Source organism: Scyliorhinus canicula, chromosome 7, assembly GCF_902713615.1.
Source record: "Scyliorhinus canicula chromosome 7, sScyCan1.1, whole genome shotgun sequence".
Taxonomy (NCBI): Eukaryota; Metazoa; Chordata; class Chondrichthyes; order Carcharhiniformes; family Scyliorhinidae; genus Scyliorhinus; species Scyliorhinus canicula.
In genome coordinates this window covers 92,118,314-92,134,163 of record NC_052152.1, presented here as the reverse complement: position 1 = coordinate 92,134,163, position 15,850 = coordinate 92,118,314, and the positions used below count along the sequence as shown (strand labels likewise).

Below are 15,850 nucleotides of genomic sequence, written 5' to 3'. Positions count from 1 at the left end.
GAGTCAGAGAGAGAGAGAGAGAGAGAGAGTCAGAGAGAGAGAGAGAGAGAGAGAGAGAGAGAGAGAGAGAGAGTCAGAGAGAGAGAGAGAGAGACAGAGAGAGAGTCAGAGAGAGAGAGAGAGAGAGAGAGAGAGAGAGTCCGAGAGAGAGTCAGAGAGAAAGTCAGAGAGAGACAGAGACATAGTCCGAGTCAGAGACAGAGAGAGAGAGACAGAGAGAGAGGCATGTTCCCATCGGCACAGCCATGGGCTGCCGTTCCTTCTGCTGGCTGAGGGGGGGCGTCTGCCAGGGCTTTGGGGGGGGGGGGGGGGGGGGGGGGGTAAGAGTTGTGGAGGGTGACCAGGGGGTGGGTGTGGGGTATCCCCCGACGAGCAGGTTGTGCAGGCATGGACTGCCATTACCCAGAAGGCAGCCATCTTGCTCCACACCCCATTGACTGCCCACCGTGGCCCATAGCTGCTTACAGCACCACTGGCCGTACAGGTGCCCCCCTTTTGGTCGCCCCCGGAGGAGCCCACAGACTCCAGACCCCCACACAACTGGGTGGTACCCTGCTGGTGGGGCACCACTCAGCCCAACCAAGGGGAATACTCGCAGTAGATCCCACGGGAGGATGAAGGACAGGGGTCGCAAAGCGTGCCGCTGGAATGAGTAGCACTATCTACCGGTACCCCAGCCGGCAGATTTGGGTGCCAGGGTCAAAGGGTGGGGGGGGTGGGCATTTTGGGCCAGAGGATGGAGAGACAGTTGTCCAACAGGTCGAGGAGGACGTGGGAAGGTGGCGCAACACGAGGCCTCATGTGTACGGCAGCGCCCGTCATTCGAGGACCTGCCGGACCGAGTGTGTCACTGAAGACTCCAACTGAGCAGAGGGACCGTGCAACATCTCTGCCGCATCATGGTGTACCTGGAACGGGGGGGGGGGGGGGGGGGGGGGGGGGGGCGGGGGGGGGGAAGAAGAGAAGACGGCAGGTCATCAAGGTGACGATCACCCTGAACCTTTACGTGACAGGATCCTTCCAAGCGCTGATTGGAGACCAGTGTGAGATCTTGCATGCCTGGGTGCACAGCTACATCCGTGCCAGTGCCCTGGTGGCACAATACGTCAAGCTCAATAAGGACTGAGCCCACCAGATCACCCGGGCAACAGGATTTGCTGGAATCAATGGGATGACCCAGGTCCACGGGGTGATTGACAGGACGCATGGAGAGGAGGGTCAGGGTGGGCAGGACATGGGCCCATTCAACCACTGTATGCTGCACATGTGCGCCTGGGCCACCGTGCCTGGGACACTCTAATCACCAACAGGTTCACTGACTCGGGGCCCTGGCTGGCGGAGGCTTGAACGTCCTATCCCACCCCTACACAAACCAACCCCCCCCTCCTCCCCTTTGAATCATCCCCTCCCCTATGCATCCTCCCTGCACTCCACCCCACTCCGTGCTTCCTACCTGCCGCACCACAGGGTGCTGGCCCTGGATTGACAGTAGAGCGGGTCTGGTCCATGGGATGGAGGATGAGTACGTCCCGCTTCGCGATGAGCTCCCTGGTGCTCCGCATCATTGGACGCAGTCTGGCCCCTGCCCTCAGCAGCACATTCTGTCCACCCTGGAGATCCATGCATGCATGCTAGCCTTTATCTCATGGTCCCATTGAACCGCTGAGGTTGCGGAGGCAGTGGGAGGGGATGGGGTCAGGTATCGGGATGGTATGCAGTGGCTGCCCTGGCCCATCCCCACCTCCACCACCTGCACCCCATGCTAAGTGACCGTCCACCCAATCCAACCTCTGCTCCCAGCCTTTTCCTCACACCCTTCAAACAGAGGACCGAGACATTTTGGAACATTGGTGAACAGGTGTTTATTGTGCTCTTTCCAGCTATTGTGCCCTAGCTCCGATCGCAAACCTGTGTGCTGCAACCGTGCCTACTTAACCGGTATCTACCTTTCTGGCTTTACGGACCCCAACACTCAGTTCTCAGTGGTTCCCCAGGTGGTACATTCAGATAGGAGACAGCCTGTTCCAATTCCCGCCCTGTGATCTGGGTCCCCTTTGGTGGCCGTCCTCTGGAGCAACTGGGCCTTGATGGGCCTGCCAGTCTTCCATAAGACCATAAGACATAGGAGCAGAATTAGGCCACTTGGCCCATCGAGTCTGCTCCGCCATTCAATTATGGCTGATATTTTTTCATCCCCATTCTCCTGCCTTCTCCCCATTACCTCTGATCCCCTTATTAATCAAAACCTAACTATCTCTGTGTTAAAGACACTCAGTGAATTGGCCTCCACAGCCTTCTGCAGCAAAGAGTTCCACAGATTCACCACCCTCTGGCTGAAGAAATTCTTCCTCATCTCTGTTTTAGCCCGAGATGGTGTCCTCTGGTTCTAGTTTTTCCAACAAATGGAAACATCCTCTCCATGTCCATTCTATCCAGGCCTCGCAGTATCTTGTAAGTTTCAATAAGATCCCCTCTCATCCTTCTAAACTCCAACGAGTACAGATCCAGAGTCCTCAACTGTTCCTCATACGACAAGTTCTTCATTCCAGGGATCTTTCTTGTGAACCTCCTCTGGACCCTTTCCAAGGCCAGCACATCCTTCCTTAGATATGGGGTCCCAAACTGCTCACAATATTCCAAATGGGATCTCACCAGAATATTATGAGCAGCTTTGCGGGTGTCACAGGTGGCGTGGTGCCACCCTATCCTGCCCGATGCCAATTAGATGGGACAAGGTGAGGCTGGATTCAGAGGTACTGCGGTATTCCAGCACATCCCCTGCAGGAGTCACCAGCATAGGCCCCAGCATCTACTCCTCCCTAGGAGTGCCTGATGGCCCCCGGGCTATTTCTTGGAGTGGAGTGAACTCCGGGGGCACCACCATTACCTGGCACTGTCAGTCCCTTTGACCAGGGTCTCCATGCTCACGGCCATGGAGCACAGGGACTGTGCCACGTCACCCAGTAACTATGCCAAGTCAGCCAGGCCAATGCCATCAGCGACCACAGCCATGGCCCGTTGTGACTGGGCCAAACTCTGGAGCGCCAGTGACATCTAGGTGGCCCTGGTACATGGATGCCTGTGACATGGCTGCCCTGTGCCTCAACCACCACCTTGGACATCTTGACCCATGGCTGATACCATCTCACCCAAGGCCTCCACTGTTAACCTCCGGTGCTACCCCTGTCCAGAGTATCTCTCACTGTTCATTATCTGTTTCCCCCCCCCCCCCCCCCCCCCCCCCCCCCCCCCAGGAGAAGGCCACAGGGAGAGAGAGGGGCATTGACCTGGGTGGCACGCATGGACAGCATTGCTTCCTGCCTCTACAGCAGCTTGGACTCTTCCAACTCCACCTGCAGGAGCTGGATGTTTGCTGACTCCCCCCTCCTGTAGTCTCTGGCTCTGCACCTGCATCTCCACCATTGATGATTCTGCCCTTTCCAAAAGCCCGAGACCTGTCGACAGGCAGCTAGGTCGCGGGGGTTGAGCTGCCCTCCGACTGTCCACCCCCTCGGAGGTTCCTACCTCCACCTGCTGTACTGTTGCATGTGTGTGTGGTGCGCACCAGATAGTGCTCCAGGAACCTCTTCAGTAACAAGGTGAGTTTCCCTGGGGTGGTGGAGGGCGTTGGTGACAGCAGTGTGTCAGAGTGCCCCGCCTCCCTGGCATCCAACAGCATCTCCAGCTCCGCATCTACGAATCTCGGGGCCGCTCTTATGGAGTGCCATCACCATAGCTGAATGAGGGCGTGGCAGGAGTGGAGTGCTTATATTCGGCTGCAGCTTGTCAGGCTCTTGGGTTCCAATCACAATCCCGGCAAATCTGATGCTGGTACTCAGTGTGATTCCCAACATCTCCAGGTGACGCCAGTGCCAGCCCATTATCATGTTCCGAATTGCTCCAGGACTGACACTGCTTTTGTGAAAGTAGAACTCTCGCGATTCAATCCTGGCGTCAGTACTTCGTCTCTGAAAGGGAGAATGCTGACCATTAACTCGGTTTCTCTCTACGAGTGCTGCCATATCTTGCTGAGTATTTCCCGCACTTTTGTTTTTATTTGAAGTGCATCCTTGTTGTAATGACTATTTAATGTAAAATTTACCTTTCTGATCGAAGCGTTCTTCACTTGTTAATAAACTTTAAATTATGTTAATTTTAGATAGCTTGTTGCAAGTTTTCAAAATTGAAATATATTCCATTGGTTTTCTTTCAGTTGGCTTTGTAGGGATTCCTTGTTTCTAAAAGTTATCAGTCTCCAAGGGAATCGTAACACCGTAAAACCAAACTGAATTCAAAGCACCAGGCCAAATTTCCCCAAGTCCGTGCCATGAAACAAAAGCAAAAATCTCACAAATTGCTTGGAAGAGGAGGAAATTTTGTGCCAAAAGACACTAACACTCATGAAAGGGGAAATTTTTCAAGCTCCCAATCATTGTACTCTTTTGCTTGGAAACCACCAACACGAAAAATTATTTTTATCAGGGCAGCACGGTACCATAGTGGTTAGCATAAATGCTTCACAGCTCCAGGGTCCCAGGTTCGATTCCCGGCTGGGTCACTGTCTGTGTGGAGTCTGCAAGTCCTCCCCGTGTGTGCGTGGGTTTCCTCCGGGTGCTCCGGTTTCCTCCCAGTCCAAAGATGTGCGGGTTAGGTGGATTGGCCATGCTAAATTGCCCGTAGTGTCCTAAAAAGTAAGGGGGGGGGGGGGGTTGTTGGGTTACGGGTATAGGGTGGATATGTGGGTTTGAGTAGGGTGATAATTGCTCGGCACAACATCGAGGGCCGAAGGGCCTGTTCTGTGCTGTACTGTTCTATGTTCTATCAGTTGGCCAACTGCTAGGATGTTGCTTTAAGGCAGGACGGGCTAAATGTTTTGTGATTTGCATTGCTCGTACGTGCAACAGGTAAACTGATGGAAAACACACCCTTGAATTAGCTTGGGGGGGGGGATTATCGAGCAACAATCGTAACTTATTTGTAAATTTTGAACATATATTTTGGAGGAGCGCCTTAAAAGTAGTAGCTATTCGAATAATCTGTAGAATGCAGAAAGAACAAGTTAGAGGAAGTCATGATCGCCAAGGATAAGTACTGGGAACGCAGTGGGTAAATTAGCAGCCAGCATCTTAGCTGTAATCCGTTATTTCACGTTTGCGCAGGGGAAGTGTGGTTGGTGCTTTAAACAAAGGGCAGCATTTCAGTGGGGGGGGGGGGGGGGGCGTAGCAGCAATAAAACCACAAGAGCAGGGGTCCATCAACTGTCGGAGGCAAACTAAATGTCCTCCTTCTGCAATGTAGGGATTCTATGATAATAAATGAGTTTTGCACCATTTTGTGAAGCCTGTGCATTTTTACAATTAGTAAGAAGTCTTACAATACCAGGTTAAGACAGTTGGTAGGATCTTGCAAGCCCTGGCCAGATGGTGGGGGATGAATGTAATGCGACATGAATCCCAGGTCCCGGTTGAGGCCGCACTCATGTGTGCAGAAACTTGGCTATAAGTTTCTGCTCGGCGATTCTACGTTGTCGCGCGTTCTGAAGGCCGCTTTGGAGAACACTCACCCTGAGTTCAGAGGCTGAATGCCCTTGACTGCTGAAGTGTTCCCCGACTGGAAAGGAACATTCCTGCCTGGTGATTGTCGCGCGATGTCCGTTCATTCGTTGTCGCAACATCTGCATGGTCTCCCCAATGTACCACGCTTCGGGACATCCTTTCCTGCTGCGTATGAGGTAGACATCGTTGGCAGAGTCGTACGAGTATGTACTATGTACCTGGTCGGTAGTGTTCTCGCGTGTAACGGTGGTATCCATGTCGATGATCTGGCACGTCTTGCAGAGATTGCCATGGCAGGGTTGTGTGGTGTCATGGTCGCTGTTCTGAAGGCTTGGTAGTTTGCTGCAAACAATGGTTTGTTTGAGGTTGCGCGGTTGTTTGAAGGCAAGTAGTGGGGGTGTGGGGATGACCTTGGCTAGATGTTCAGCTTCATTGATGATGTGTTGAAGGCTGCAAAGATGATGTCGTAGTTTCTCCGCTCCGGGAAAGTACTGGACAACGAAGGGTACTCTGTCGGTTGTGTCCCGTGTTTGTCTTCTGAGGAGGTCGGTGCGGTTTTTTGCTGTGGCGCGTTGGAACTGTTGATCAATGAGTCAACCGCCATATCCCGTTCGTACGAGGGCATCTTTCAGCATCTGTAGATGTCTGTTATGCTCCTCCTTGTCTGAGCAGATCCTGTGTATACGGAGGGCTTGTCCATAGGGGATGGCTTCTTTAATGTGTTTAGGGTGGAAGCTGGAGAAGTGGAGCATCGTGAGGTTATCTGTGGGCTAGCGGTAAAGCGAAGTGCTGAGGTGAACGTCCTTGATGGAGACGAGTGTGTCCAAGAATGCAACTGATTTTGGAGAGTAGTCCATTTTTTGGACTAATTTGGTCCCCATGGCTGTTCCGTGCGTCTGGATGAAGAACTTGTTGTCGAAGGTGAAGACGTTGTGATCCAGAATGACATCTCCACATCATTTTAACAATTAGTCAGTGCTCCTACTGCAAGCTGGGAAACCCACTATGTCACAGTAACTAGCATAGTATCCGATTTAGAGTTCTCAGATCCACAAAATCCACTGATGTAATGTAAGAAAAATTGTGGTTTCTGCTTAGAAAGATTGAGGACTATACAAAATGCTGGGTGGGGTGGGAGAGAGAGAGGAATAACCGTCCCTCTTGCAGAGCACATTATGGAGGTGATGTTGGGGCAGCACGATAGCATGGTGGTTAGCACAATTGCTTCACAGCTCCAGGGTCCCAGGTTCGATTCCCGGCTTGGGTCACTGTCTACGCGGAGTCTGCACTTTCTCCCCGTGTATCGTCGGTTTCCTCCGGGTGCTCCAGTTTCCTCCCACATTCCAAAGATGTGCAGGTTAGGTGGATTGGCCATGCTAAATTGCCCTTAGTGTCCAAAATTGCCCTCAGTGTTGGGTGGGGTTACTGGGTTATGGGGATAGGGCGGAGGTTTGGGCTTGGATAGGGTGCTCTTTCAAAGAGCCGGTGCAGACTCGATGGGCCGAATGGCCTCCTTCTGCACTGTAAATTCTATGATTCTATGTTCTTGGTTGTGAAGAACAGGAAGAATGTCAAGAATGGAGCAGAGGTCTGCTCTCCTCGGAACCGGGAACATATTAGGGGGATGTCATTAGTGTAGACATTTGCCAGGGTCAGCGTTGCCTGAATTGTACGTATTTTAAACTGTTTCAAACAGAATGGTTACAATAAACATCTTTCAACTCGTACGTCTTAGATGCATAATAGTCAAAGAACAAAATAGCTCAGGAACAGGCCCTTTGGCCCTCCAAGCCTGTACTGGTCATGATACCACCCTTGGCCAAAACCCTCAGCACGTCTTAGTGCCGTATCCCTCTATACCCATCCTATCCATCTGTTTGTTGAGGTGCCTTTTGAACATTGTTAATGTATCTGCTTCCACAACCTCCCCAATCACTTGAGAATCTTTTAAACTCTCCCATATTGACAAGGCAGTCTACTTTCACCCATGGCATATCTTCGAATTGGAAACGTTCCAATTTTTCATTAACACAGTCACATCATTGAAGCCCGGGCGCAAAACACATACAGAAAATGCTGGCTGGAATTACTCAGTTAAAAAAAAAAGGTAAATTGACCCAAAACAATAACTCAGTTTCCTTCTTCACAGATGTTCCCTGATCTGCTGAGCATTTCCAACATTTTCTGTTTTTATTTCAGATTGGCAACATCTGCAATATTTTGCTTTTGTAATGGGAGCCTGAGCATTGCTGGAAAGAGTTTAGATGGTTAGGTGGGCCCACTGACTAGGTCCTACAATATTGAAAATGTGACCACATGAATAGTGCACAGTACTCTCCTGCTCTGATAAATTCCCTCGGTAAAGTAAGCAAGTAACCATAAGCTGTGATAAGGAAGATATCAGCAACTTGATATACGGCATGAATTAAGCTTTTTTGGTTCCAAGCAAAGTAGGCCATCTCCTGTAGGCTGAACTGTAAGGTGAACCAAATGCAGGAGGCAGAAGAACTGCCCAAGTAGCTTAAGACAGGATTTATACTCTGATCCACTAAGGCAAGAATGGGTTGGTACAGGTGTATCCAACTGTGTGCAGTTCCACGGAGCCATCCCTCATCCTGTCGGTAAAAACTTTCAGAGGAATATCTTTTTTTAAAAGGGGAAACCTTTTAACAAGGTGTGAGAAAAGTAAAACATGACAATTAATTTCATGTCAAAAAAATGTAACCCAAAAATAGTGGTCGCTCACGCTCATACAGCTTGCAGCCAAACACACACAAAAAAAGTCATTTTCAAAAACCCAGAGATTTGGAGAATGCACCATAGCGAGGGTGTTCTGTCAAAAAAAGGCTTATCGCTAAATATATGAACAAAAATGTCGTGTAGGGTAGTCACACCCTCTTTTTGTCTTATTCTCAAGGCCTTGATGAAGCATGCACAGCTACTTGCAATTCAAGGAAACAGAAGTCTTCTCTGGGTTTTCCAAATCTTACCCTTCCCCAGTGCTGTGTATAGCTGCAAAACCAGGACACCTCATTAGAAAAAAAAAACACCCTTCAGGGATCATATTACTCATGTGTACTTACTTCTCAGCTGCATGACATATGGTTCCACATGTGTCTGCCATGTCATCCACAAGAATGGCCACTCTATCTTTAACATCGCCAACAAGCACCATTCTATCCACCTCATTTGCCTTCTTTCTTTCTTTGTGGATCAGTGCAAATTCAACATTTAATCTATCAGCAATTGATGTCACCCTGAAGCAAAAAAGAACAATTGCATTGGAACATACCAATTATCATGACTGCAACATGTCAAGAGTTTGCAGTTTCCTCCGCTGAAATAATGCTATATTGCACAGTCATGTGGTGAAATGGGAAAGTTATTGTTGTCTTCATAATCAAAGTCTGCACTCAGTAAAATACCTCTGTTGGCATTTGCCTTTAGCATCTAACTCTTGGTTCAGTAAAACCTTGAATAGCAGTAGCAATTAAAGTGCAATTTTATCTTTAACTGGCAATAGGATGTTGTATTAACCCTAATTTCATAGCACAAGAGCAGCAATCAGAGCATGCAAATTGCATATTAATATGATTAATTAATTCACCTTTTAGCTCCACCAGCATCTGGAGAGACAATTATAGAATTCCTCCATTCTGGAATATTTTCCTTTATCCACTGCAGTACTGCTGGTTCTGCATACAAGTTATCCACAGGTATATCAAAGAAACCCTAAAAGATGGAAATTAAAGCCATCAGTTTTAGTAAAAAGGCTAAACAGTACAGTATTCTTATTCCAATATGTCTGCAACAGCACATTACGTAAATTTGGTATGAACACTGGGTCGTCCTACCCACTGAACCCTTCACTTAACATTTTTAGGTTTTGCTTTTCATCAATTTGCAGCAAGGGCAAGTTTTTAAAAAGCTGATTTATTATGTGAACCAACATTTGTTGTTATAATACTTACGCGCTGGTTGAACAATGATAGTTGAACAATGTAAAAACTTTGCAAAACATTCACTGCAACTATTCATCAAGTCACAAACAATTTAGGAACTTAACAGTGGATTGAATAGAAAACATTTAGTCCAAGTTAAAAATGGAAAGACATACATTTAGTTGCTGTCATTAGCATGAAACAGATAGAGTAGATATAGTAAATGCAATCTGCAAGTACCTGTACTTCTACAGCATAATCAAATCCATTGAGAATATCTTTATTCAGATTTGTTCCTTTCAAGGCCTAAAACCTGAATGTACTTGAGTCATTGTGAAAAAACAAGCCAAGTAGAACTTGATTAATCACCAGGATTTGCAATTACAAATAACATCAGACTAATGTTGCCACCTACACAGCAAAAGTCTACATCCCAACAGCAGCATATTAGTCAATGTGATTTGAAGTATAAAAATTCAGTCCAGTGACTCATCACTTCATCCTCCCATTGTGCTCATTACAAAATTTCAGGTCAATTATGGGTGCAGAGGTAAGCATTCATTAAAGGAATACTCTAGGAAAGGAACTCAATTCATTGTTATGCACAACGTCTGCCAGCTCACCACTTTTAAAACAAGGACAGATTGACACCTACCTCTGCAATCCTTTTTTCTCTCATCAATAGCCATATATCTTGATCTTTACCATCAAAGGAATCATCCCACACTGGTTTGAGGTCTATCATGATGCCCAACGATGCTATAGTGAAGTAGAATCCCTGCTCCTCCAGGTACCGGACTAAAATAAAACCCCAATACACTAATCTCAGCAGAAAGTCCAGCTTTCATTTTCACAAGACTCTAATTGGAATGGACTAATCTGCTGGCAGTGCAGCATATTAAAAGACAAAATGTAATCCTAATTTAGCACACGACAGCAACATCCCTCGAGTATTCCTTTAAGAACCGTTGAATATCCAGTTTTATTTGCCCAAGAGTAGAAAGATTTGTTTTGTGCAGGGAACACTGTTGCAACTTTCTATTGGCTGTGAAAAGTAAACAAATTGTGCAGTTAAATAACACAAGTATGGTCAAGAAAGTTTACATACTGGATCGTGTGAAACCTTGGAGAAATATCACCCTGACAAGGTCACAGGGTTAACACGAGGTGTGGTACTATTATTTGACTAAAATGATGTCATGGTTTGCACTAACCTGTATCTGAGAGGCATGCAAATCCATGGTGATGATATGATCTGCCCCAGCAACTGACAGCATGTTGGCCACAAGCTTAGCTGAAATTGGGGCGCGACTCTAAAAGAAGACAGACGCGAGTCAGATCTCCAGCTGCACAAATGTACAATCTCAGCCCGATAACGTTCCAATCTTACAGCATTCTACTGATTGATTCTCCTGCAATAAATCAAGTTGGAGCTACATTGAATTCAGTGGAGATTCAAATTACCATGACAAAAAGTTCCAGGAATGCTTCATTCCACCTCGGGGCTTTAGTGCACTTAGTCAAAGTTATCTTGTCACCTGTATCTAACCTCATGTCAACGCAAATTCAGCATCATCATTCATATATTCCAATACATTTTCAGTTCAACTCAACTTGATTGAGAAGACATGATCACAGTATCATTACTCAAATGGCTGAAGGGACATTCGCTGCTAAGGTCACAAACTATGAACCTTGAAACCTATACATCAAATATGTTTAACTTGGTAAAATATGATACACCACATAGGCAGTAGACGCCATGGGCCAAGAGCTTTCTCCGGTTACCAGTGAATTTTTCTAAACTTCTGGTTAAAAACCCTGGCTGAACAGATATCACCCTGACCCAATTTATCATCCTTCCATGCTGCTGAGTCCAAAAACAATGAGGTTTCTAATCTGCAGGAAGTACCAATTCCACCCACCAATTTTTACCAGCTGGTTATGTGACATAGACAGCCAGTGGATGCATCAATTCTGAGAGAGATTCAATTTCAGTCACCACTAACAGATTATGGTTCTTGGCAAGTTTTAACTTTCTTCAGTTGAACGATTCTATCAAACTACCCAATAGAAACAGAACAGGAAAATTCTAATTGAAGCACATGGCCCCATTATGCACCATATAAAATATTGAAACTTGTGGCCAATGGGCCTATTTCACTCTCCCGCTATTAAAAAAAAGTGAATTGTAATGTCCATCAAAGGAAGGGGTGCTAGCACTGAGGAAAGGAGTGTTGCCTAGTTTCGACAGTCGACACTGGTCATTTAGAGGTTAAGTATACCAGTTATGTGCTGAGTAAAGGGCCTTGAAGTCTAAGCTCACAGTAGTTCACATTTGTCACCATCGTCACTTATGCAAGGCCAAGTTTGAGCCACTGCGTTAAATTAGGACGGGCTTGTGAGTTAAGACTCATGCTCATGAGCACCTGACATGCTTAACTGAGTGAATTAAATCAGATATATTACAGATTTACAAACAGACTTTAGAATTTAGAAATCCTAATTAAAAATATTATAGTTGAAACTTGTAAACGGAGCACTGCAGTGTGATTGTTCTGGTGTTAGCTCAAAAATCAACTGAACATCAACAATGCTTAGAAATGGCAATGGGCAGCCATAACAACTGACCTCAAGTATTTTTGACATGCTAGCAAGGAATCAAGTCCTTTTTTAGCATTACACTATCCTGTTAGATAACAATCAGTCTCAACTTCTATCCGCTTTATGAAGGACAACAGGTAACTACATTTCAGTAAATGTTTTGTCTAAACTGATTTTAGCTCAGTTATACATCTATTGGAAAATATTCAAAATGAGTTTACCCTGCATCACATTTGGACATCCTGGTCTTGTCAACAAGCATAATACAAAGGCTCCTTGTCAATGACATTTATTAAATTAGCTGAAAAACATTTTTTGTTAATATTACAGCAGACCAATTGTATTTGATATCAAAGAGCCATTTCATTCTATTTTAGGAATAAATTAGATGCCCAAGCTGCTTAATTAACAGACAAAGATTAATTCATGTGTTTCAGAAAATAGCAAAACTATTTAGCATTACCCGTAAGTTTGTGGAATTTACGAAAGTAAAAACCATGGAGGCAAATTTTAAAGAGGAGTTAGACAAGGCAGCTTTTCTCTCGAAAGCGGCAGCAGTTAACATACTTGGAACATCTTCTTCCAAATGTTATTTATTGAGAACTGAAGTTCACCATTGCAATTATCAGATTCATGTTTATTTGCATTACCAGGGTACTTTTTCTCACAATATGCCTCGTGTAAGCCAGCAAAAGAGAAATCGGATTGTTCAAAGTTAAAAAAATAAATACACCAAACCCCTCGTGATGCAAAGTATAATATTTTAGAAAAATCACCAAGACACCATATGGTGCACCTCAAAAACTATTTTCTGTCAAAACATTTAATATTTAAATGTAGAAATCTAAGCACTATGACTAGGATGCTAAACCTAAAAAATGAACACAATGTGTGAATTTAATACTGGGCAAAATTGTCATTATTGATAATCAATGTTATTTGTATTAGGCATTACTAGAACAAGTGACTTTAAAATATCCAGCGAGTTAATAATTCATAAACTAGAGTTGCCACACTTTTAAGGACATTCAATCAACCAATAGCCATTACTCAATCAATCTCAGTGGAACGTTAAACTAAAAGATCAGCTTTGCTAGCTTTATCAAAACGAAGGAGGTCATGTCCAAAGTATAAACAAGATAATTAGTCTGTGGTCTGCAAATGGAACTTCTACAAAATCTCACTCAGACTCCTGTAATTTGGCACTGCCCGTCAGTTTATGACATATTTCAGATGCTGAAACTCTGGCGACACAAATCAATTACTGAAAACAAAAACCCTTTACTGCCAATGTATTTAAGCATTAATGCCACCTCCCCATTAATAATATGAAAATAAATATTACCCAGCCACAATCAGTGATATAAACATTTGAGCCAAGTTTATTTCAGGAGTTTAGACTGGGCACAAGGGAAACATGTGAATACTTAACTGTGCGGCTTGTGTAACTCTCCTGTTGAGAGCCAATAATTTTAAGTCTACAAACATCATGTGATGGCAAAAACAGGCACGGGTTTTATTTTCTAACTTTCAGATTACATCCACACTTACCCTCATGAATAAATAAAAGGCCTCAGTCAGAATAGTTGCTCAACTGAACAACCATAAAATTCAAGGTTAGACATGCAAAGTGCGGAGATATTAGTAGCACTGGAGATACTAACACTTTAAAAAAAAACAATTGGCAGCGATTGTGCTTGTAATTTTGTTTAATTCAGCACGGTTAAGGTGGAATCCACTAAATCTAATTTTACACCATTACTTTCTGGCCAGATCAATTATGAATTTTAAATTGGAGATTGGCAGAGTTTTCTTATTCAGAGGTATCTTTAGGGATGTGGGGCAGAGGAGTTAGGTCGTAGAACAGCAATGATCACACCGAAGGACAGAACAGGATCCAGGACATCACTACAGGACTTCCTCAGGGTTGTGTTCTCGGACGAACCATCTTCAGCTACTTCATTAATGACCTCCCTTCCATCATGTCAGAAATTTGATGTTTGCGGGTGACTGCACAATGTCCAGCACCATTTGAGACTCCTCCGATAATGAAACAGTCCATGTCCAAATGCAGCAAAACCTGGACAATATCCAGTCTGGGACAGACAAGTGGCAAGTTACGTTCGTGCCACAAGTATCAGGCAATGACTATCTCCGACAAGGTCTAACCACTGCCCCGAGACATTCAATGGCATTGCCATCGCTGAATCCCTCACAATCAATATCCTGAGGATCACCATTGATCAGAAACTGAACTGGACCAGCCATGTTAATGCTGTGGCTACCAAGGCAGGTCAAAGGCTAAGGATCCTACAGCAAGTAATTCACCTCCTGACCCTCCCAAAGCCTGTCCACCATCTATAAGGCACAAGTCATGAGTGTAATAGAATACTCTCCACTTGCCTGGATGAGTGCAGCTCCAACAACACTCAAGAAGCTCAACACCATCCAGGACAAAGCAGCCTGCTTGATTGCTTCCCTGTCCACAAATATTCAAACTCTCCACCACCGATGAACAGTGGCAGTCGTGTGCAGATTCTACAAGATGCACTGTAGTAACTCACCAAGGTTCCTTCAACATTACATTCCAAACCCATAACCACTCCCATTTAGAAGGACAAGAGCAGCAGATACCTGGGAACCCCACTACCTGGAGGTTCCCCTCCAAGTCACTCACCACCCTGACTTGGAAATGTATTGCCGCTCCTTCACTGCCGCTGGTGCAAAATCCTGGAACTCCCTCTCTAACAGCACAGCGGATGTACCTACAGCACAGCGACTACAGCAGTTTAAGAAGGCAACTCCCCACCACATTCTGAAAGGAAACTAGGAATGGGCAATAAATGCTGGCCTAACCTGCGACGCCCACATCCCGTAAATGATTTTTTTTTTTTTTAAATGGCTTATATCCTTTCTATCAGTACTTAGAAACTTAATTTGTTTCACCACAATTCTGAAGATGGTGGATTCAGTGAACAGTAGAATTATCTCCATTTTCACAGACTGCAAGAGTTAGGGCAATGAGTGGAAAGGAAAGAGAAAAAATGTCGCTAGTTTAAATGCTTTAAGAAAAGAATCAGTGACATAGCATGGCCCCCTACATATGACATAGAATTTACAGTACAGAAGGAGGCCATTCGGCCCATCAGGTCTGCGCCGACCATGGAACGAGCACCCCACACCTATCCCCGTAACCAAGTAACCCCACCTAACTTTTTTGGACACTAAGGACAATTTAGCATGGCCAATCTACTAACCTGCACATCTTTGGACTGTGGGAGGAAACCGGAGCACACGGCAGAAACCCACGCAGACACGGGAAGAACATAGGCTACGCACAGACAGTGACCCAAGCCGGGAATCGAACCTGTGACCCTGGAGCTGGGAAGCAACTGTGCTAACGTGCTCTACTGGTCACTCAAACCAGAATGGAGATTGAAGTGTAGTAGCTCTTCATCAGAATGCAGCAGCAGAATTGAGAGAACACCAATGCTGAACAGTAGAGATATTCAGAGGTTACTAGACAGGAAGATTTTAATTGCAGGCTTTAAGAATATTTATTGCTGGGGAAAGACTAAATGTGCACATCGGATTTACCATCTGAATAGACCTACAGAGTGTGAAATGTAGCACGTTTCCCACAACCCAAAACCAGGCATCCAAGTGTAGAGAATCCCTTGAATATCTGACTGCAATCTCACAAACGTTCTGACTAGTCCATCATTTAAGAGGAGGTTTACATGAAACTGG

At 45.5% G+C, this 15,850-nt stretch overlaps 1 protein-coding gene across 4 annotated transcripts in view; it reads right to left on the bottom strand.

Moving 5' to 3' along the window:
* The window catches only part of LOC119969191 (ribose-phosphate pyrophosphokinase 2-like), a 39,915-nt gene that overhangs the window by 1,945 nt on the left and 22,120 nt on the right, over positions 1-15,850 (bottom strand). For 2 of the 4 annotated variants that reach the window (XM_038802448.1, XM_038802449.1), the window contains 3 exons: positions 10,711-10,809; positions 9,163-9,287; positions 8,639-8,812 (listed from right to left, as the gene is read on the bottom strand). In XM_038802448.1, the coding sequence (XP_038658376.1) occupies positions 8,639-8,812; positions 9,163-9,287; positions 10,711-10,809 (398 nt within the window). Of the gene's footprint in view, positions 1-8,638; positions 8,813-9,162; positions 9,288-10,151; positions 10,682-10,710; positions 10,909-15,850 lie in introns of those variants that run through there. The other 2 variants (XM_038802451.1, XM_038802450.1) reach the window with 2 other exon arrangements.